This window comes from Cyprinus carpio, chromosome A9, assembly GCF_018340385.1.
Source record: "Cyprinus carpio isolate SPL01 chromosome A9, ASM1834038v1, whole genome shotgun sequence".
NCBI lineage: Eukaryota > Metazoa > Chordata > Actinopteri > Cypriniformes > Cyprinidae > Cyprinus > Cyprinus carpio.
The window spans coordinates 12,011,645-12,035,146 of NC_056580.1; the positions used below are offsets into that span (position 1 = coordinate 12,011,645).

General features: G+C 37.0%; 1 protein-coding gene across 1 annotated transcript in view; it reads right to left on the minus strand.

Moving 5' to 3' along the window:
• Nucleotides 1–23,502, minus strand: part of LOC109096304 (immunoglobulin superfamily member 3-like) — a 137,203-nt gene that overhangs the window by 20,249 nt on the left and 93,452 nt on the right. Inside the window, exons 4-6 of the mRNA XM_042763489.1 lie at nucleotides 18,137–18,523; nucleotides 13,598–14,005; nucleotides 7,172–7,579 (exon numbers count right to left, since the gene is read on the minus strand). Coding sequence (XP_042619423.1) covers nucleotides 7,172–7,579; nucleotides 13,598–14,005; nucleotides 18,137–18,523 — 1,203 coding nt within the window. The remainder of the gene's footprint in view (nucleotides 1–7,171; nucleotides 7,580–13,597; nucleotides 14,006–18,136; nucleotides 18,524–23,502) is intronic.

The following is a 23,502-nucleotide window of genomic DNA, read 5'->3' on the forward strand; positions in this document are numbered from 1 at the left end:
ATTTTGCTGGCCCCCTTCTTTTTTCCCTTTAATGTTCTTAATGTTTGGTGAAATGTGCATTGTGCTATTTAACTCTTGAGCAGCTGATTTAAAGGTATTGATTTTTTTTTTCATTCATTAAAATGAAATGTGAGGAGGAAGAGTTTGGGAGAAAGAGTAGAAAAAAAAGTGGGTGAGGGGAAAGGCGAGAGACTTTGTGATGTCTTCACATTTCTTCTCATCTTGAGCCGCGTGTACGTGTAGCACCATCGTCTGTTCCCATGATGCTGTGAGGAACTCCAGATGTGGGTGCTGAGGTAATACGTATTGAATATGAATAAAAAGGCTTTAAATCATAGACACGACCGGTCCTATGAGACAAGATCACGTTTTTCACTGGCAGACGCAAGACCTTCTCAAGGTCCCTGAGCACACAATGCAAACATCTGTTACAAACCATGAGGAATGTGCAATGTTTGTTTTCACTGTGTGAACGAAGTCATCCTTGCAAAACGTATTCATTTATTGCATTTACACTAAGCCACTCTGTTCCTCACATTCACAGTGAGAAGGAACTTTTCCATATACATATTAAACAGGCACTTCTGGAGACATGAGTTAATGTCTCTCAATAATGCATTCAGTCAGATGCATGATGTTTTCACACTTCTTAACTTCCACTCCAGTCTCCATTTCTTTCAGAGAACTTTTTCCACGCTATCTGTTTCTCCAAATGTCAGCTCGCAACATTTAGCCAGAAGTATTTAACATTTATAAAACTAGCACAAACAGATATGAGGATAAAGCAGAGAATGATTAATGTCCTACATTGTTTATGAAGCATATGGGTAGCTGCTATGAAATACTTAAGGGAAGTTCTGTGGCATGACATGCTATACATCATCTATTTTAAACTGCATTTTGTTGCTCATATTAATTATTACTTGGAATAACTCATACTTTAAAAAAATCAATTATAAGAATGCAGGACTACACAAAATTTACTAGTGAAGGCAATTGTTTTTAAAAATGGTGAAAATCTAATTCCGGGATCTAAATTTGTAATTTCCCTTATCCATTCAAATAAATGTTAACCTGAAATTTTGATATCGATTAAAAAAAAAAGTGACTGAAAAATCAAAAAGTTAAACAGCAGCTGTAAGCAAGTTTAGAGAAGAGGCCCTTCTCTCGCTCTTTAATTCTTTGTGTAAAACTTCACAGCCGATCAAACGCTCCGATGTGTCCTAGCTGAGAGTGACCGGAGAAGCTGTATTCAGAGACAGATATCAATATGATATCAAAACGTCAAACATCCACCAGGAATCCGTAAAAGAGGCGGCACAACTGCGAAATTGCCTCTGCATCAATGTTCTCCATGAGGCTGGAGGGTTTCCAAATTTTAGAGGGTTTCAACATTTTAGAAAGTACACATTTAATTTCAAATGGATTTAAAGAAAAATCTCTGTGGAAAGTTATGGGCCTTTGCTCAGACGTCTCTGTGTTTGTGCTCTCTAACCGCCTATCATTCAGTGTAATAAACACAGTGGGCACACACCAGGCAAACTAAACGAGTGCTCAGGATGATAAGTTGATTCCCAAATGCATGTTGAAAGGTCGTCTGTGTGCTGGCTTTCCCCTTGACAGAGGAAGGTCACGGAGCCAGTGGAACAAAGAGCTCTGCCTCGCTCTGCATCTTAAACATATGTGCATGATGATTGAGTAAGCCAAACAGTTAGCACATAATAATACTGCAACTGTGGAATCGTTTTATAAAACAACAGTCACTGATATCACTCCAGTCATAAGAGCTCTGCAGATGCCAGATAATTATATCTGTCCTGTAGGAGGAGCTAAATAAATAAATAAATAAAAAACTTCTCAACAAACTAATATAAGTAAATATATATTTGTTTATATATGTTATATTTTAGTCATTAGGGGTGGAAAGGTACGCGTATCATGTACCGAACGGTTCACAGGCAAATTCCAAATGGAAGTGATCATTCCTATCCCCTTGGAGTGGGGACTTTGGAGTGAGCAGGGCACATGCGTGCCATTATGTTGTCGTTTGAAATGCACTTGGCAAAGGGAACGATGTAAGTTCCTCATTATCTTCAGCTGGGATGTTCCCGTGACATTCCACCCCTATTAGTCATATTAGTCTATTCCATATAGTAGCTCTTAAAAAGTTAGTTAATTTAGTACTATTTATATACTATTATAGTATTTGCTAATATTTGAGTTAGCTTTTATTTTTATATTTTCTGTCTTTATATTTAGATTAAGTTTTAGTAATTATGCCATGTGCTTTTGTCATTTCTATTTCTCTTGTTTTTCATTTTTGTAAACATTTATTTTTACATAGCCTTAATTTATTTTTATTTCAGTTTTAGTTTTGCATGTAGTGACTTTAGCATGTCAACTTTAACTTATTTCAGTTAGTTGCCAAGGCAACATTTATCATTTTTAAGTTTGTTTTAAGTTTACATCTTTTAATTTAATTTATTTCATTTTATTTAGTTTTAGTTAACAATAAAAACACTGGACAACAAGAGTTAAATGGTCCTTTTTCATTTTGTAGTCAACCCCCACTGCATTACTGACTACTGTATACTATATACTGCTCACTGGTACATCAACATCAAGATGTGTGTGGTATTATGATGACAATGTTCCAAATTAAATTATTAATATTATTATTGGAACACTGTCATCCTACTACACATAGAAATAGGCACACTGAGTTGTTTTCAAATATAGTACAGTATGTTTAGTATGGAAGTTCAACTCAATGACTTGAGTCAAAGTCTAACTGTCTACACAGCCTTCTGCAATCTGTTTTATTCTTTCTGGTTTGATACTTGCTGTATGACCTTTGTTGGAACAAATCATTAAGGTAATTCAACTCTGATTTCTCAGCACCTGCTAGAATGTCATGTCTTGCAGACATCAGTGTGTCAGACTGCCCAGCAGGAAGCCAAGCATGGCAAAGGAGCTCACAGGAACCTGGGCTCACACCTCGCCTTTACATCCACAACAACTCACACTTCACTTTAAAGAGACCATTTAGGAAAAAAAAAGTGAAGGGGTCAAACAAAACTACTTCAACTTTGCAGGAGCTTAGAGGTAAGTGATATAATATAAATAAATGATCATATAGAAAATATTAATTGCTTAAATAATTCACCCAAAAATGAAAATTCTGTCATCATTTACTCACCCTCATGTAGTTTCAAACCTATATGACTCACTGTCTTCTGTGGATCACAAAAGAGGAAATTCTAAAAAAATTGTACTGGTTGTTCTTTTCCACACAAATACTAAGAATTAAAACTGAGGCTTTCAAGATTTAAAAGGACAAATTGTCCTTTGAGTAAGATGTTTTAATGAACAAGTTTAATCAGTTCAATAAACCAGTCCGAATGATTTGTTCAAAACTCAGACGAATCTAGTTCTCCAGTTTACTGACTCAATGATACTTGTGCTCAATGAAGAGGAATCTTCTCAGTAAATAACCACTTATAGTTTTTTTAATTGTTATTTTGTGTCCTTAAAAAGCTTGAAAGCCTCGGTCTCCATGGGTTCTAATTGCACCCAAAATAACCAGTTCAATTCTCCTTTTGTGTTCCATGGAGGAAATAAAATCACACAAGCTTGTTGTTTGATCCCCTAAAAGACTTAAGCGATGCACCAGCTGGAATAAGGAATAAATTGGCGATGATGTTGGTAATAATGTCACTAATAGAACTGATAATGGCAATGTTAACAATCGATTTAAAAATGTTTTTTTGATGCAGTCAATATATCCCAAGTACATGACATTTTATATTGCATTGTTTTCCTGTCTGTATAATTCGAGCAATCTTACATTTAAAAAGGCATCACAAACACAAAAGCACAATCCTGTTTGTAACAAGGGAACCTCAGGCTGGAATGTGTTAGTGTACCTACAAGCAAGTCTCCGGTGGGCTGCACTGATTCGCGTGCAGCCGGGGGGCAGGGAGCAGGCCTGCGGGGGAAAGCAGAGCATGTTTTCCCCCCAGGGTTGTCTCACAGCCATTAACTCCTGCCAAGTCCTCACATTGATTCTTACTAAGGGACTCTACTCTATACCGGGTTAGACAACAGTTACAAACACAACTTGAAATGAAGTAAGATGGAAGGCAATGGTATGAGGTCTCATGCATCCAAACATTGAAACAATTTTATGGCATGTAGGGACAAAGTTACAAATAATGTCAACAAAATATACATGTACACATACACCCACACTTACATGCATGAAATAAATATTGAAGGTGAAGAATAAACACATCTCCTGCTGTTCTGACTGGGCTGTAGAGAGACCAAAGATCGACACGGTGCAGACTGGAGTGTGTTTCCATGCCAATGAGCTCTATGGAGATGGTCTAGTTCAGGAACAAAATAGTTGCTGGAATGAGGTACACTACAGTTCTGCTTCATATGACACCTCACTGAATGTAGAAAATGCTGAGTGGTCCAGCTAGCTCAAAATTGTAGATTTGTAATGTAAAATCATAAATTATTAGAATCTAGAAACAATCAACGAAGCTTCCAAAATCTTTCTAACATTTGGTTTAATTACTTGTTTTGATCATTATAGTTACTAGATAATTAAACCTTTGTTATCAAGTTGTATTACTTTGGTTAATAAAATAAATACAATAATAATGTATATACAGTATGTATCACCGTGTTCACAAAAGTATTAAACAGAAATTGTTTTCAACATTGATAATTGATGTACTGATGTAATTGAATGTTTCTTGAGCAACAAATCAGCATATTAGAATGATTTCTGACGGATCATGTGACACTAAATTCAGCTTTGCCATCACAGAAATAACTGACATTTTAAAATATATTTATGTATAAACAGTTAATTAAAATTGTAATAATTACTAATAATATTATTGTTTTTCTGATCAAATAAATGCAGCCTTGGTGAGCATAAATGTCTCTTTCAAAAACATTAAAAATCCTACCCATCCCAAAACATTGAAAGGTAAATAAAAAAAAATATACAAACAAAAAATACACTGAATACAATGTGAAAAATAACAATACCTGCCATTTGACATTATTAGCAATATCAAATTTAATTTGTGGTTAAAAAGATTGGGTGGGGTGGGGTGGAGCTTGGTGGTTATACAGTGGATACTGACTTGACTGAGAAACACTGAGAAAAAAACAGCTTATCTTAGTGTATATTATGATTGTTGGTTCATTATGGGCACTAGCACATGTCCATTAAACACGCTCCGTGTGTGGGTCAGGATTTGCTAACATTGTGAGGCCATATGCCTCCACAAGGACAGTAAAACCCAGCCAGTGATCCCCAAGAGGAGAAAAGCTTGAAAAGCATACTTAATTAAGTCTCAATAAAAATCCAGAAAGGTTTGTGTGAGGGTTAAATTTAGGGTTAGAAGAGAGATTATTATGATTATGATAGAACAACAAACATGTGTGAGGTCAGTGAGGAGGTCTTCATTTTGAGACTGACATTGTTCAGTCCATGGATTGAAGACCAGAGAGACTAGATTTAATGAGCTCCAATTTTTGCTCTAATGACACTCTCTCTACCTCACCAATCCAGCCCACCCCACCACCAAAAATTTCCCTCTTCATATTCTTCTATTCTAATCACTTTCTCTGGTGTGGAGGATATTAACAACATCTTCCTCATGCACTCCAGGCCATTAGGAGGCCTGCACACACACTCCAATCATCTCAATTACTCTTATGACAGACAGAAGTTTTTCTGTTCACCTTGGTGAATTTTCTTCATCTGCTGCCCCTCTTTTTTTGTGGCATCCCCCAAGGGTCAATATTGGGCCCTGTTGTTTTCTTTATATGAAAATTGCAAAGCTTCATTTCTGTCATTAATTAATTGCCTGAGAGATTTAAAAATATGGCTGGATCAGAACTTTCTTTGTCTTAATGAAAATAAGACTGAGATTGTTGTGTTTGGTCGTCCTGGGGATTTAAGTGCTTGTGTAGAAGCACTTGGTAATTTAGGTTTGTATGTCAATCAACAAAAAAATAATCTCGATTTTATACATTACATTTAAATGTAAAAAAAAACTTGAAAAACAGATTAGTTCTGTTGTAAAAGCCAGTTTATTTCAACTGAGACTGTTGGCTAAAGTTGAGCCCTACCTGCTGCGTAAAGAGTTTGAAAGTGTAATTCATGCTTTTATAACAGCTAGACCAGACTACTGTAACTCTTTATATGTCGGTTTGGAACAGTCATCTCTTCAACGCTTACAGTTAGTCCAAAATGCAGCAGCACGGCTTCTAACTGGGACTAAAAAGTATGAGCACATTACCCCAGTGTCTGCTTCAGGATTGATTTCCAGATTTTATTGGTCGTTTTTAAGATTTTAAATGGTTTGGCGCCTGCTTATTTATCAGAGCCTTTATATGTCCACACTCCTGTTAGAACACTGAGGTCGTCCAATCAGACGCTCCTCGATGTTCTGAGAACCAGATTAAAAAATAAATGTGACCAAGCTTTTTCAGTGGTGGCACCTAATTTGTGGAATAATTTACCCGTACACATAAGAACTGATAAGACTGCTGGGATTTTTAAGTCGTTACTTAAGACACACCTGTATTCCTTGGCTTTTTTTTTGAGCTGAGCTGAGATATTGTGACGTTTTTACTATATATGTCTTGTTTGTGTCTGTGTTTTTTTTTTTTTTTTCGGACATTGTTAAGCACTTTGGTCAACCATGGTTGTTTTTAAATGCGCTATATAAATAAAATTTAACTGAACTGAATTTATGAGCACAAAGAGGCCAGTATCTAGTGATAGTGACACATACATGCACACGTGACAGAAGAATGGGAGAGAGAAAGATCTTGTGAGGGTGAAAGTTGTGAAACTAGGCCACAATACAACATGGTGCATTATCAGTGAAATCTTTATTTCTGTAGTGACAGTAAAGTATGAGTTGTCATCTGTGCTTCTTAATGGCCCTTATGCTAATTTTTGAGGCTGGGAAGTGACTCAAGCATTCTGCCATGAGAAAACGTTACAAAAGGTGTCAGTGAAACTTATCTGCAATTTAGTGCTATCAGAACAGTCATGGTTGTTTCTTGCCCTTTGTCAAGCAGTCAGGGAGCCTACATGCACCTTTCCTGCGACGGAAGCCGTTTTTAGACTCACCAGGCTGCAGTACACTGATGCCCAGCGGGTTGGAGGTGCGGTTGGCCACCATGCTCCAGGTGTTATCGTAATTCCTCCGATAAAGCAGGGCAGCACACTGGTATGTCCCGGCCTCCTTGCGTCCGGCTCGGGTGATGCTGAGGCGGAAGTTGGTGTTAGTGGGTGTACGATCCACTGTGGTACGTGTGCCCAGGCCCAGCAACTGGTCGCCCCACTGCAGAGTGCCATCCCGCGTGAATGTCACCAAATCTCTGAATTCTCCATCGCCCTCTGCTGGCTGGAACCGCCAAGTGACTGCAGCAGGAACGTTTGGATTGTGCCGTGGCTTGACGATGCATTGCAGGTCAAACGAGTCACCAAACGTCACGCTAGGTGTACGGGAGGAGGCCGACACGAAGAAGAAAGATTCTGAAGCAAGAACAAAAAAAGAGAATATGTATAGTAATTAAAAATACTTGCAACATCACAATGCATTAATATAGAATTCAGTTCAAACTTTTTTGTTAGCAGTCTTTTGTTTAATCAATCAGAACTGAAGAGTACACTATCAACTCATCAACTTTTTTGTTAGCAGTCTTTTGTTTTTAGCAGTCTTTTGTATTAAATACAATAATGGCAAACTCATGCCAGACTTTTTTTTTTTTTTTTTTTTTTTTTTTTTTTTTTAACAATGGCAATGTGTAGTTAAACTGCTAATTTTCATTGGCACTCATTACTATGATACACATTTTGGGCATAGACCCACCCTTACCTCAATGTTTTATATATTAAAATAATTAATTAAAGATAAAAGTGAGTGTATTGCAACAACACTTGCAGAATGACTGCAATATTGCAATTTCAAGTACTTATTCTCTCCTGTGGATCATCTTCTATTTTTTGCTTGACAGTAAAAAGTTCTGGTTAACTGCTAGCATTGCCCCCTCAGCTCAAGGCTATCGCACAAGTAAACATGATGAGGGAACTGCGGGTGACTTAATTATGAATTCACAGCTGATACTGATGAGTATGTGAATCTGCTAATGGGCATATAGACAACAAACCTATTCCCTGGCGAGTTGTTACTGGCACCCTTCAGCAGCATTTACATCTGCATTGCTCATACTATACAAGACCATGGGAAAAATAAACTCATTACAAGGGAATGCCCCAGCAGCAGCTGGAGGCCATACGGAGCCGGAGACAAAGAGATCCATTCCCAGCCTACCTGCCAGTGCCCTAATGATGCCATGCTGCTGGGCTGTAACAGAGGGCAGGTTAAAGCAACACCCGCCGGGCACAAGCTTTGCCCGGATCTCAGTAGTACAGTCATTTGGAGAGCCTCTGTTTCCTTCAATTATGCAAACTATCTATTAAAGGTATGGGGCAGAAAAGTTTGATGTATACATTATTAAACTTCTCTGTCTGCATGCTAATGAGCCTCAAAGACTTCCCTGGAGAAATCCCAGAGTTCAGGCATTCACTGGGCTGAGAAAGGCTAGCAGGAGTTTGTTCTGTTTAGGAGTAAAGGGTGACAATGGCAGAGTTAATCTATTCTGCGTTATTTTGGTAAACTTTGGACAAGGTGACCTGTAGCATGCCAACTCAATCCTGCAGGCAGCAACGTCGGAAAGCAGCCAAAAGCAGATTACACACGTCCTTGTATATTGAGCACATGCAAACTAATCCTGCAAGCAAAAAATCCACTCTGTTGGATCCTCTTTTTTTAACATTTAATGAGCTCACTTTTGCTCAGATATTAAAAAAAAAAAAAAAATCTCAAAAATGGATTTTCAGAAATTCCAGAAACTCACAAACCCAAGAATTAATCTGAATCAGTCTGAGGAATCCTTGACCAAATCAATAATGAATAAATCCCTAATTATCTAACTCACTGGCTTTCAGTCACTAGGGGTGGGTGATGACACTTTCTGATCTGATACCAGGTGTCATTAATGCTGTCATCACTCCTAACACTGATGCTTTTACTTCTATTAAACAATGTTTTTGTGATTTCTGGCAATAAAACAGGTAATAATTATGGGTATTTAGTTATTTCAAACAATTCAAAAACTAATTTGCCTATAATAAATGTCACATTTAGCTTAATTGTTATTTAATGGACTGAAATAATTCTAAATGAAGCTTATTTTCTCTGTCATTACCTCAGGTAAGTTTGGTTAAATGTACTTGTTCAAATGAGCAAAAGGAGAAATATTTCTCATTCAGAACAAACATTTGCAAACATACTATTATTTTCACTTTAAAGCTTACAATACACATTTTTAAACTTGATACAATTTAAAAGGAAAGTTCACCCCTAAATTAATTTTTGTAATTCTCATTGTGTTTCTAAACCAATATGACTTATCTAACTTTCTTCTGGGAAATGTAAAAGAAGATACTTTGAGAAATGTCTGAGTTTTTTTTTTGTAGTCCATACAATGGAATTCAACTGTAACCAAAACAGTATTGTGTCAAAATATCTTCTTTAATGTTCCACAGAATAAAGTAAGTCGCAAAGATTTGGAATAACATGAAGATGAGTAAAAGATAATAGGTATCCCTTTAAAACTTTTAAATTTAGTACTAAAAAAGTTCAAACGTAATGAAAATTAAACATGGTCAGACGTAGAAAGAAAGAAAGAAAGAAAGAAAGAAAGAAAAAAGAAAAAGAAAGAAGAGAGAAAAATTGATAGAGGAGATGCTAAAAAATACAGGACAGGCCTGAGCATGTGACTCATAGATTTCCAAAGAATGATTAAAAAGTTTACAAGTAGTGATAAGAGAGAAATAAAGAGAGACCATTCGCATATCTTTCATGTTTTGATGGATTCCAGGGCTTTACTCTCTTGTAAACACATGACCAGATATGGCTTTCTATCTATCCTGTGTTTGACTGCAGACAGCAGGGAGCCATGATCAATGCCATTTCCTCCAAAGCAAAGGCCTGTTGGACACATGCTGAGAGTGATTCTTTATAGACACACTATTACCAGGGCTTTCACATACACAATCTTTCTCACATTCCAACATTTTTCTCATTGTTACTTTGTGTGACCCACTGTATGGTTCTCAATATGTAATCAATGATCAGAGGAACTATAACGACACCGGAGGAAGTGGGTGGAAGAGCAGCATGAGCTGACGTCTGAAAGGAGCGAGTCCAGGCAGAGCCAGACAGCCACAGCTGTAGTGTGTTTGATTATTCCAGACACACAGACATGCTCAGAAAAACATGTGGCGTACACCCACCCTCACACACAACGGGAATAGAGATTTCAAATCTCACAGATTGACACAAGGAGAGAGCTTCAGTCGGCTTCTAGATGCCTTTTTCATGTCAAGAATCACCCAACTGGCTGTTACTTTGGTTGCTGACTTTCTTCTCTTTGCTGTTTACATATATCTAACTTATATTTTTAATGTTTCTCTACATATGCATAACTATTTATGATATTTTTTTTCTGTATTTTTGATCAAATAAATGCAGCCTTGATGAGCATAAGAAACTTCCTTAAAAAGCTTTAAAAATCTTACTGATCTTTGAGATTTCTGAATAGTGAATAGCAGTGTACATACACATGCATATGAATGGTAATCAATGGAGTAAGAAGTGTAGTATGACCACCCCAAACTTTCGAACGGTAGTGGAAATTAAAATATTCAGATGCCTTTAAAATTTATGAAAACAATATGGGTAGTCCAAAATCTTAAATACAGCTATATAGCACACTCATTAGAGCAGAGGTACCATTAAACCTAAAAAATTATATTTATCTGCCATCCAATTAACTCTAACTGCTCTAACTGCTTTCTTAGCAATCAAAAAAGTAAATTGTGGCAGAATGTGTGTCTGGGTTTAACCAAACCAGCCAAAGGATTCTACCGCTACAGGGTGGCCTGAAGCCAGTCAGCACCCAAACCACTGCCAGACACTAATGAGCATGTGAAGACTCTCTCAGCAGAATAACACCACAAACTGGACCCTGCTTCACACCCGGTCCTGATCCTTCACCCATACGCAGTCACCCAGAGTCAATGCTGGAAAACACAACACTGCTATTTTTATGCCCACATGGACGCATAAGAGTGACGATCACGTGCATATCTTACTCAAACAAAGTGACTCCTGCAACACACCTGGAGAAGTCTGTACTGAAGTCTGCAAAAGCCAAAACAGCAGACATCAAGAGCGTCATGCTGCCACTCTTTGAGCTCCAAATCAAAAGCACAGCTGATGAAATGCTTCAACGAAGCTGTTCCTGACAGCAGTGGAAGTAAAAATGATCAATGTCATTGCAGAGGAAGAGCATGGATATAAATAATTAAGATGAATAAATAAAAAAAAAGCCCTGTCTTTGTCATCTTATCAAAGCTTCAATATGCCGGATGTGTGAAGACTTGATTCTGGATGAGATTCCCAACCTTGAAGGGATCATATGATGTTGCAAAAAAGAAAATTATTTGGTGTATTTGGTGTAATGAAATGTGTTTATGTGGTTTAAGGTTCAAAAACACATTATTTTCCACATAATGTACATTATTGTTTCTCCTCTATGCCCCGCCTTCTGAAACGCATCGTTTTTTTTTTTTTTTACAAAGCTCATGGGTCTGAAATGCGAGGTGTGCTTTGATTGGCCAGCTATCCAATGCGTTGTGATTGGCCAAATGTTTCAAGCGTCTGACGGAAATATTACGCCCCTCAACATATACTGTTATGGCGTGTCCTGGTCAGAACACCGGCATGACAGGACAAAAACAATAAAAACCCATTACAAACAAGGCAGTTGTTGTACCCAGTGGGAACATAATTACTGATTATAATGACTTATACTGTCTTTTTACGCGTTGCATATCACGCCGTGTAAACATAAAACCATTTCGGCATTTGTGATCGGAGAAACGACAAACAACAAGTGCTACTCTACACTGCTCAAAATTTGCGTTTGAATCATCAGTGGCAAATCCTTTACATATGTAAACCTACTTACATACCATGAGTCAGAAGTGCCAGACTGTCCTTGCAAAGAATGAGGAACAGCCGGGGGCTTGAGTAAGGAACGGCCCGCGGCTTGAGTGAGCGGCAGCCAGCGGCTATTACGAGGAATGCCCGGCAGATTCGATGAAAATTTGAAAATAGCATCATACAACCCCTTTAAAGCTGCATTTAGGGTTCCCACATCTTTGACTTTCCAATTCCAATCCTTTGTTATTACAACATTAAGATTAAAAACCACATAAAGAACAAAAATCAAGCATTTTAGAGATTGCTACAAAAGTGTTTCCATTTCAAAGTACCAAAAAAAGCAAAATCCACATTTATTTAAATTTAATGCAGAAATGTAAATGACTTAAGAGTTTATTAATTTTCTTTAATAAACTTTTTCAAATTAATAAAAATTTCCAATTAAAATTTGTATAACATAATTATAAAAATTATCTTTCAGACAGTCAGAATGGATTAATTTCTTTGCCTTATGGCACAAAATGACATTGCAAAAATAATAATTATTCAAAATGATTCACAATGGTGTTTAGACTCTTTAGTCTAGAAATTTCTCATAGGTGTTTGTACATCAGTGATTCTCAACCAGTGGGCCAGGGCCAGTCTATCCTTGTTCTGCCCCAAAAAGGCAGTTCACCAGAAACATGCAGCTGGTTAAAATAAACACACTATGCAAGGTTGTGCAAACAAGAGCATATGTTTGAGAACTACTCTCCAGAAAGAAAAATCTACGAATGACTGATTTAGAGTTGTCTTGTCTCTACAAACTAAGTTGGAAGAGTAGAAAGTTGTTTAAGTATCAAAAAAGTTACACACTTCACCATCAAAACAGGAGACATATTATATGTTGATCAAGAACTGATCCAATATCTTGTCTAAAAACCACTCATTGTCACGCAACACATGCTATTTCACACAATGTGTTTATTTAGAGCATCTGCCAGCTTGCTATCCACTCATGTTTTTCATTTCTGCTGTGTGCAAGCGTGTGTGTGTGTGTTCTCATTACATACACAGTTAAAGAGCAGATTGGGAAGTCACGGCTATTGATCGTGATGGAAAGCTGACAGCAGTAGTGTTCCACTGCTCTACATGCACATGATGCTATGCAAGCACGAGCATGAGTGGGCTATATTGACTATAGGAAGGGATCCAGCTTTACATTGCACATGCCACTTCAACACTCTACTCCCCTCGAGTGGGTATATATCCCTGTCACTGTGTGAGCTCAAGTGGGAGTTTGTGTATGTGTGTGTATGAAGCAGACATTTTATGATGCCATAAATATGAAGTGATGCTGACAGTAAAAATACACTGCATGAGTACAAAACACTATATATATATATATATGCAAATACAGTGTCAGAACGTCTCAAATAAGAGATTTGTTGTTTATATAAATAAATAAGGGTCCAAATAATGTATGTGGTCTTACTTACCAACTGATTTTACCGTGACAGTCTTGCTGGCGGATTCGTCTCCAATTTGCTGCCAAATCCAGTCAGGTGCAGTACCGCTCTGGGACCACTCGGTGGCGCTGCATCTGTACTGGCCCTCATCTGTGGGAAAGGCATTATACAGGAACAGGGTGTATGTGTCGGGTCGAACCCGCTCCACCCGGATCTCTCCAAAGCTGCTGCGCTCCCTAAAGGTGTGCCCAGGAGTGACTGTTCCCTCACGATCCACTGAAGCCACGTTCACAGCGGGACCCGCCCCCTCCTTATCAGTCCACTGCCATGTCACTGACAGGGGACCCACAGTATTGCTAACAACGCAGGTCAACTGGACGGTCTGCCCCTCCATAATCTCTGAAGTGTTACTGGATAATGACACAGTGATGTTACTTCCTATGAGAGACAGACAAACAACAGAGGAAATGAGACATCAATCTTTGCAAACATGACACTAGTGCAAGTTTACCATATTAATTAGAGTATATTTACATTATGTATGAGTAAATTACTCATGAAAAGCTGTATAAAAAACAACTCCATAAATTCTCATTGGGTGAAAACTGACTTTGTAATACAGTCCCTTAATGGCAAGTAAACAAGAACACTATTTTCTCTGTACGCATTAGGTGTATGAGAACAATCCCTATCTGTCTGAATGAAGAAAACAGTTTATCATTCAGTAACATACTTCAAATTAGCAATGCAATTGTATCATCAGCTTAGTTTCTTTAGCTGGCAGGCCAAGCTAATGCACATTTTGGAGCAATATATTGAGGTTCTGCCTTTGCCAATAGGGCAACAGGTTTTTTTTTTTTTTTTTTTTTAACTTAAAGGTCAGGCTTCCGTACCTACAGCAACCAATTTTAGCCTTTCAATCTCTCCCATTTATTTCTCTATGAATGGTCTGTTTTCTTCTACTACATTGTCTACGGTTGTGAGTGCAAAAGCCACTAGAGATGGATGCTGATAATGCCTGAGGCAAGAACACAAAGTTCCAGGTCTGCACCAGGCTCCTCAAATATTGAAGGAGCGGTCTGTACTGGACAGTGTTTGGTGGATCTTAGTTAGCAATCTATCAGACCAGTGACTGCCCACTTTTGTAAGTGGCCTGTATTTCAGAAGTATTTTTTCATTCATTTTTCTGCACAGGCATTTAAAAAAAATCTTCATTAAAGAGTTTTAAGACATTAACCAAGCACTCATATGAATCACAATGTTACCACATTTGATTCAAAGCTACAAAATGTAAATACAAAAAAAAAAAAAAAATCAAAAGCACTATATACATACGCTAACTTTCAAAAGTCTGTAAGATTTTTAAAATGTTATTGAAAGAACTCTCTTACGCTCAGCAAGGCTACATTTACAGTACTAGATCAAAAATACAGTAAAAATTAAAGTCAAAAACTTTTTTTTTTTTAAATGTAATTATTTTCCCCAATTCAATATATTTAAAATGTATTTTATTCTCATGATGGCAAAGCGGAATACTGTTACTTCAGTCTCCAATGTCACATGATCCTTCCACAACATTATAATGTTGATTTGGTTGTTTAAAATAAATAAATAAATAAATAGACCCCAAAATTTTGAATGGTAGTATATGAACTGTCATTGATTAAGAATAAAATAACATGATATTTAATGCAAAACATATACATAAGTTACACTGATGGTACAGTAAGAAGTCATTAAGTAGGGTTTGCATTACAGTAGCACTAAAATCAATATGTGTATGGTATCATTTCTTCCGTATCTTTCCATTTCACTCTCCAGGAGACTAGGCCTCAGACTAGCAGGACTACGGGAATAGTTTTCTCAGCAAGAGGTCTAGAGCCTGAGAGATCTTGTACGCATGAGTGTAGATCAAAGCCTTCGCAGACATCTTCAGAGTTCTCGACAGGGATTTCACACCACCACGTCCCTTTAAAAACAGCGTGTGATAAAACAAAAATGGGACTTTAAAGAGACAAAGTTTGCGCCATTCCCATGGGTCATCCAAGGCTCCCTTCAGAAAGAGGCTCTAGCAGAACTTCTTGAGAAGAAAACCACCACGACCAACCAGGCAGCAAACACAAGAGGCTTTGATTTCACACACGATAAAAGCGAAACATCTGGGGATGAAACCTCTTCAATTTCTAATGTGCTCCTTTTCTCTGAGGAGATGAAATAAGAAGTTTACACAATGATCAGTTGGGTTATGGCTGTATCTTCACCCAATCCAGTCTCTCTATATGCAGATGATTCGGTTGTATAAAAGACCTACTTAGATACTCAGTGAGGCCTTGAGCAGAAGACAGAGAGCAAGGTGTAATAAAGTGCCTCATTCACAAACCTTTCTTAGAGTTTTTTCCTTTTTCTAGCTATCTTAAAGGGATAGTTCACCCAAACATACTTTCACGTCATTCCAAGCCTGCATGACTTTATTTCCTCCACGTAACACAAAAGAAGATATTTTCCAGGATGTTTTAACTATTTTTGCCTATACAAGTCAGGGGGTCCAAAACAACTTACGCAACTGTTTTTTTGAGGGTGGGGCAAAAGCAGCCAGTAGGTGGGCTTTATGGAAATACATAACATGCTGATGTATCTAACAACTGTAAGACTACAATAACATGGCATGTTGATGTAATGCATCTTTACTTCCTGGCCATCCTTCCAGAACCGCTAAAAGCAGATTCCCCCGAGGAGAAAGAAAGACCTCCCACTTATAGGGTGTGAAAGGACCATATTCAGAAGAGGCCGGATTCGGGTGGCCAAAGTCTAAACAGAACAGATATACAGTATTCTTACTTACCTTTGATTAACCTCCTCTCACTCATCTAGCTTTCATCAACTCATTGAGCTCAATTGTGGTTTCTTAGCCTGGGCACAATCACATCCACCTTGGGGATCTACCATGGCTGCACTGAAGGCGGCGGCATTCCCACTTTCATTTCATGCCTGTTAGACTTGGTTTTTCGAGTAGCTCTCACTTGAAATGCAATGCTATTTCAAGGGCTTTTCAGGCCTCCACAAAACCAAGTTGTGAAAAAATGCTGTGCATTAAATGATTTTACACAGGACAGAGTACTGTATTGCCCAATCACAAGCACACAACCACTGTCAGGGCAGCTAATCTGACACTGTAGCTTACTATTTAAACTACAGTCAGGCTGCCCATAAAAAGGTAGTTAAGTACAATCCAAGCTACTAACAAAACACAGACAATCATTCCAAATGTATGTAATGGGGGAGCACCTTATTAAATAAATAGTATGATTATTAAGTTTTTAACAATCCGCGAAGCATTTACAATACTGTTCAAAATTTTGGGGTCAGCAAGATTAAAAAATATATATTTTTAAAGAAGTCTCTAATGTTTACCAATTCTGCATTTATATGATTAAAAGTACAGCAAAATCAGTAGTAACACTTTACAGTGAGGTTCATCAGTTAACTACATTAGTTAACATGAACTAAGCACGTACAATACTTCTACAGCATTTATTAATCTTAGTTCATGTTAATTTCAACGTTTACTACTGCATTATTAAAATCAAAAGTTGTGCTTGTTAACTTTAATTTCATTAACTAACATTGACAAAGATTAATAAATACTGTTATAAATGTATTGTTCATTGTTTGTTCATGTTATAATACATTAACTAACATTAACTAATGGAACTTTATTGTAAAGTGTTACCCCAATCGGTAATATTGTGAAAATTACAATTTAAAATAGCTTTCTTTTTAAATTTCTTTTAAAATGTAATTTATTCCTGTGATGGCAAAGCTGAATTTTCAGCAGTCATTACAACAGTCTTCGTATGATCTCAACGTGTCATATGATCTCTCTGAAATCATTTTAATATGATAATTTAGTGTACAAATTATTTTTGTTGAAAACAGTTGTGCTGCTTGATATTTTTGTGGAAACTGAAATATACATCTTTTGTCTGTACTGTCACTTCTGATCAATTGAATGCATATTTGCTGAATAAAAGTATTAATTTCTTGTAAATACAATGGGATATACAATTGTGTTGTTCATGTAATCACACTCAATGTGACAAAAACTGATGTGTTCTGTCACACTACACTGCTACTCGTCAATAGTAAAGTTTTACTATCTTGAAATCAGCTGAACTGCTTTCACACTACTGTTATTTTTTTCCCTCTTGTTTACTCATTACTTCTAACAGTGGGAGTCTGCACTATGAGAGAGCACCTAGCACAATAACTAAAAGCATCTGAGAAAATATGGGGTGATACTGAGCGTATATTGTAGAAACCTTCAGCAGAAGATCTTTAATAGCTGTTTGCCTCCAAAGTATTACTAAACCAATTTCATAACTCTACTTTCTTAAACTGCTTGCTTATAAGCTAAACTACATCAGAATAATCCACTTAAGGTGACAAACATCTATATTGAGGCCGAAAGTTTCATCTTTTTATTTAATAAGAGAGCTGTTGAGAGGTATCAGCTAACTACTCTAGGGGCCAGTCAGAAACAGAGGGCCAATTAAGAACCATGATACTCACTGAGAGGGGTTACAGTGATCTGAACATTACGGGACCGTTTGCTGCGGTCGATGAAATCTCCAGTGAGGGTCTTTTCCCGTTCTGTCACTCTGCAGATGTATTTCCCAGAGTCCTCCGGCAGTAGCCGCTGCAACTTGAGCAGGTGGATGGATGGGCTTTCTTTGCGCACAGTCAGGAGGCCGGTGGCCTCTCGCTCCACATAGTTGGGTCCTAGTACGGGCACGGCGCTGGGCCCAATCACGGCTACGGGTGAGCTGCTGAAGACCCACGACACCGAGAAGAAGCGCTCTGGAACATTCTGAGCGTCGATGGTGCAGCGGAGCTCCAGCGGCTCACCAGCCGTGTAGGCCCGGCGCTCGGTGGTCACCTGGATACTAAAGTCCCGATCTGCAAGAAAAAGAGAGAGAGAGTGAAAAGATGATTTAGCCATGACAAAACGGTCCACATTGGACTAAATTCGAACCCACACTCACATCAAAAGCAAACGAATCTTCATTCATAGAACTAATTTCCATATGATACGCAGTTTGTGCGCCTCATCAGAAAAGCACTTTCTTCATTTAATTTGGCTTCTTCAGAGGTGATTGCTCCTGGGCTCTAATTACTACACCACACTTCCTGAGAAACACTCTAACTGCGTAAGTACATGGCACTGACACAAAGAGAGACTCGTGAAATGTACAGGGGGGATGATGATGATGTGTGTTTTTACATGCAGCCATTATTTGTGTCTCACGCTGTGTACTGCTCTCTAAAATAACAGCACAGTAAACAGGCCTGTGCTAAAAGAGGAATTCACAGATCACAGGGAAACAAAGGCCAGTGGCTGTTTTTCCTTTCCTCCTGTGCTACTCAAGCAGCGTGATGCTCCATTAGGACATTACTGGCCGCCTGAATGGAGCCGGTCTGCGTATTAGGACTAAATCTGCACGCTTCAGACAGATTAATTAGCAGTGGAGATGAAGGGCTGCACGTGGAAATTAATGAGGGAAAACTGAGAGAAAAGCGATGGGATACATTAGGGGAATATACATAAACCCCTCCATTCTATATTAGACTGCAGTGGAAGAGAGGTCATCAGAATCTGAAATCTGTCTGTATTTGCCGGATGATTGCTATCTGACAGATTTTTCTTGCACAGATCTGTGTTCCATAATGAGCATCAATGGCTAATCAACACATTAGATATCAATAAACATCCCAATATCCTTTACCAGCCCTAGTACATTTTGGATTAAAAGGACGGCAAATGAATGGGCATAAATTTAGGGTTGGGTGATATACTGAATATTCACATTATGTTGTGAATGAAGCAACTTTTGCAAGGATTTTAATGTAAAGTTCAATTCATTTCCATGAATAATCCATCACTGCATGGTTTGTCTCTCTCTGATTCAAAAATGACTCAAAAATACACAGCCATTCAAAGGTTTGGGGCCAGTAAAATTATCACAAGTAACAGTAAAGACATTTAAAATGTTGCAAAATATTTATTTTTTCAGATAAACACTTTTCTTTTGAACTTTCTATTCATCAAAAAAATATCACTTTCCACAAAAAGCAGCACATCTGTTTTTGACACTGACAATAATAAATGTTTCTTGAGCACCAAATCAGCATATTAGAATGATTTCTAAAGGACTTAAGTAATGGCTGATAAAAAAAAAAAAAATCAGCCTTGCCATCACAGGAATATATTACATTTTAAAATATATTTAAGTGAAAAAAAACCCTGTAATTTAAATAGTAAAAATATTCACATTATTATTGTTTTAGTGTATTTTTGATCAATTGAATGCAGCCTCGATGACCATAAGAGTCTTCTTTCAAAAACATTAAAAAAAAAAAAAAACATATCTTACCAAACCCACACTTTTGAATGGTAATGTGCAAATTATTTTATACATAAATAACATTTATATTAGGGCTGTCAAATGATTAATCACGATTAATCACATCCAAAATAAAAGTTTTGTTTACATAATATATGTGTGTATACTGTGTATATTTATTATGTATATATAAATACACACACATGCATGTATCTATTTAAGAAGAAATATGTTATGTTTATATATTAAATATATTTATATATAATATAAAATATAAGAATATAAATATATAAATTATGTGTGTGTATTTATATATACATAATAAATATACCCTGTACACATACATATATTATGTAAACAAAACTTTTATTTTGGATGTGATTAATCGTGATTAATCATTTGACAGCCCTAATTTATATATATTCTAATACTACAAATATAATAAATGTATATTATTTAAAATATAAATATATAAATATCATTAATATATGAGAACTGTAAAATGCTAAATTAATGAATCTTGCACAGACCTGCAGACATTTCAAGCACACAAGAAGCATGCATAGCAGTCATGCAGCCATCATCAAGGGCATTCACTGATCAAGGACCCACTACACTATGTAATAAAAGCCAGAAATTTTAAGGCACATGGTAGTGCAAAAACAAAGGAGATCAAAACCAAAAAAGACGAATGTTTCCATTTTAAAAATAAAATGTAAATGATTCAGAAAGTACTTCTACAATAATACTACAGTTTGCAGTGATGTTCCAGTGTGCTCAACAGCTCAGAGAGGCAGACAGTGAGAGTGTGCTAGCTATACTTCATCATTCCCCTTGATGTATCCTGGAAGAGATGACTGACAGGCAGGAGTACAAAAGTGGTTTATACAAAAGATGCACAATGTCACTATGTTCACTGAACCCTAAACCTCAGGGGTTGACATCTTATTAAAATCTAATTATGAAGATGTTCTTCCTCCTATTACAGCTTCATTATAGTCAAGTACAGTACAATAAGACGACTGTAAGGAGAGGGATACTTTCAAAGTCACATGAATAAAGATTTTAGAATGGGAAGGAAATGTCAGGATTGAGAGTTCACAGCATAAATGACGCTATTAGATTTGAATTTAGTATGCACAATAGATTTGTATGACAGCCAACCAGAGAGAGAAAGAGAGAAAGAGACAATTGCGTTGAGTGGAAGTGGTAATAACTGTGGTTGCTGGAAAAGGGGCTGCATGAACAAGCTGCTGTGTGGGATTCACTGCCAAAATCTTCATTACAAAATGAGTCCATCGATCTGGTGTAGTATGTGCATCAATGAGCCATTTGATGTCCCATTAATGCTTACTTAACAACTTCTGTTTTTTCCCCCCACAGTTCACCAGAGCAATAAACACATTAACAGACAGATGAGGGAAAACACACAAATGTTTACACGTGTTATGAGCATGACATATGGTGTGCATTGCAAAATATGCATAATAGAATAATCACACATGACCAAGTGCATAATCATGTGTCTATCTTCAGCAGCTTTGAGCTTCCCTACTGGAAAATCAAGTTTAGCGTGTTTTTTTTGGAACATGGTTACTGGTTTCTAGTTGCACCAAGTTGGTATTTGGCTCGTTGACCAGTCATCATGTTCTAAAAACCAGCTTGAGCACCATAAAATGGTATGACCAGTTGGTAACTGTTTGTTGGTGCAAGATGGTGTACAAGCTAATGACCAGCTAGACACCAAAAACCAAGCTGTTCCAAAACACAGCTACTAGCTTAAACCAGACGTTCCAGCCAATTCAACGCAGTCAATTCAGTCAACTAAAAATGAAAATACATTAACTGACTCAAATCCCACAAAACAGCAACCCAATCACTCCTGCACAGACTTGTGCACTTTCAATTGAGCCTAACAGGCCACTGGCTAGTACACAGAGAGCATTGTGTGCGTGTTGTCTAGCTGCAAGCGGACTTGGACACAGCCAGCTAGAAAAGGGGATTACAGACAAATCTGTCTTCCCTCGTTTCCGTGTTGCTCTTGAATTGCTCTCTGGAATTTCTAATGGGAATCTCAGTCAGGTGAAGCCTGGCTTGCATATTAAAGGATCAGGTCATAATGATTTCACCTTGACTCACTTTAAAATTCATTAAACATTTGTTTAAAAACTACCTTCTAATAAAGTTTCCAGCTTTTTAATAAACCCTCCCTGTATGTAATTGCCAGCATCTTTTAAAGAAAAGGAGAGAAAATGGTCCATGACCTAAAGAGAGCATCAAACAGGTCTATAACTAAAACTGGATGTCTGAATAATATCACTGTATCCACTGCTTAAAATAACATTTAAATACAATTTTTGTTCACTTGGCCATTGTTAGATTTAGTAATTACTATTACTATTATACATTTTGTTCACTTGGTCTAGATAGCATTGTTTTATTTTAGAATTTATTTATTGCTTTAGAATATAATATTCATTAATATTTAGAATTTTGCTTTCATTTTTTATATTTTTAAGTTTTAAGTTTTATTTCCATTTTTCTATTTCTATTATTTCTATTTACAGTAGGTTTAATTTCTTTTTTTGCTCAGTTTTAATTTGAGTAATTTTAGTACTTTAGAAATACTGGAATTAAACTGTTTTTCCATTTTTTCATGTAATATACATATTTAAAAAAAAAAACTATTTTATTTGCAGCTTTATTTCAATTAACAAAAAGCTATTTTAATAGATTTAGTTGACAATAACAATACTGCTTGATAGTAGAGGGCCGTAAAAAACATGGAGCTGTAACAAACTGAGAATCATGTGTCTTTAGTAAGTGTAGTTTATAAGAGAACCGGAACACTTGACTGGAAGATGCTTACAATAAAACAGATGACTGTCTATAAAGGCTTTCAAAGGCCATTTACTGTAAACAGACCCACATACTGAGACTTTCAAAAAGGCACTTAGCTATAAACTTTATAAATGAGTTTATTGTACACAACTAAATCACTGAAATGTTTCAACTCCACTCTAAGCTCATTTTAACATCCAGTGGACTTTTTTCCTGATGTCCACATACAGTCAAGTATTCCTGCACCAAAACAGAGGCTATTTAGTGTTACATGACCTGTTTTCACTCCCTCTCTGAGGCTGCAGGAGTTTTGTTACTGTACCTTAATAATGTTATGATCAGTTTGACTACTAATGTAGCTCAAACTTTTAAAGTGGGGTCAAAATTAACATTGCTGGATGAAATTTTGTGAGCATGGTGTTTCATATATTGCTACACCATTTACAATGGATTTGTAATTTGCCAAAGTAAATATTAAAGAAAAGAAGATATTAAGTCCATATGATATCGGCCAGTGGCCACCAAAACAGTCTGGTAACCAACATTCTTCAAAAAGTAAGTTTCAGTTTTAATTTTGGGTGATTCGCAAGGGTTAAATGTAACTGAGACAGCCATCCAATATCCACACCCTAAAAATCACAACCTGTCCTCTCCTTGTCCAATCTGCCCACCCCTGGGACTCTTGACCAATAA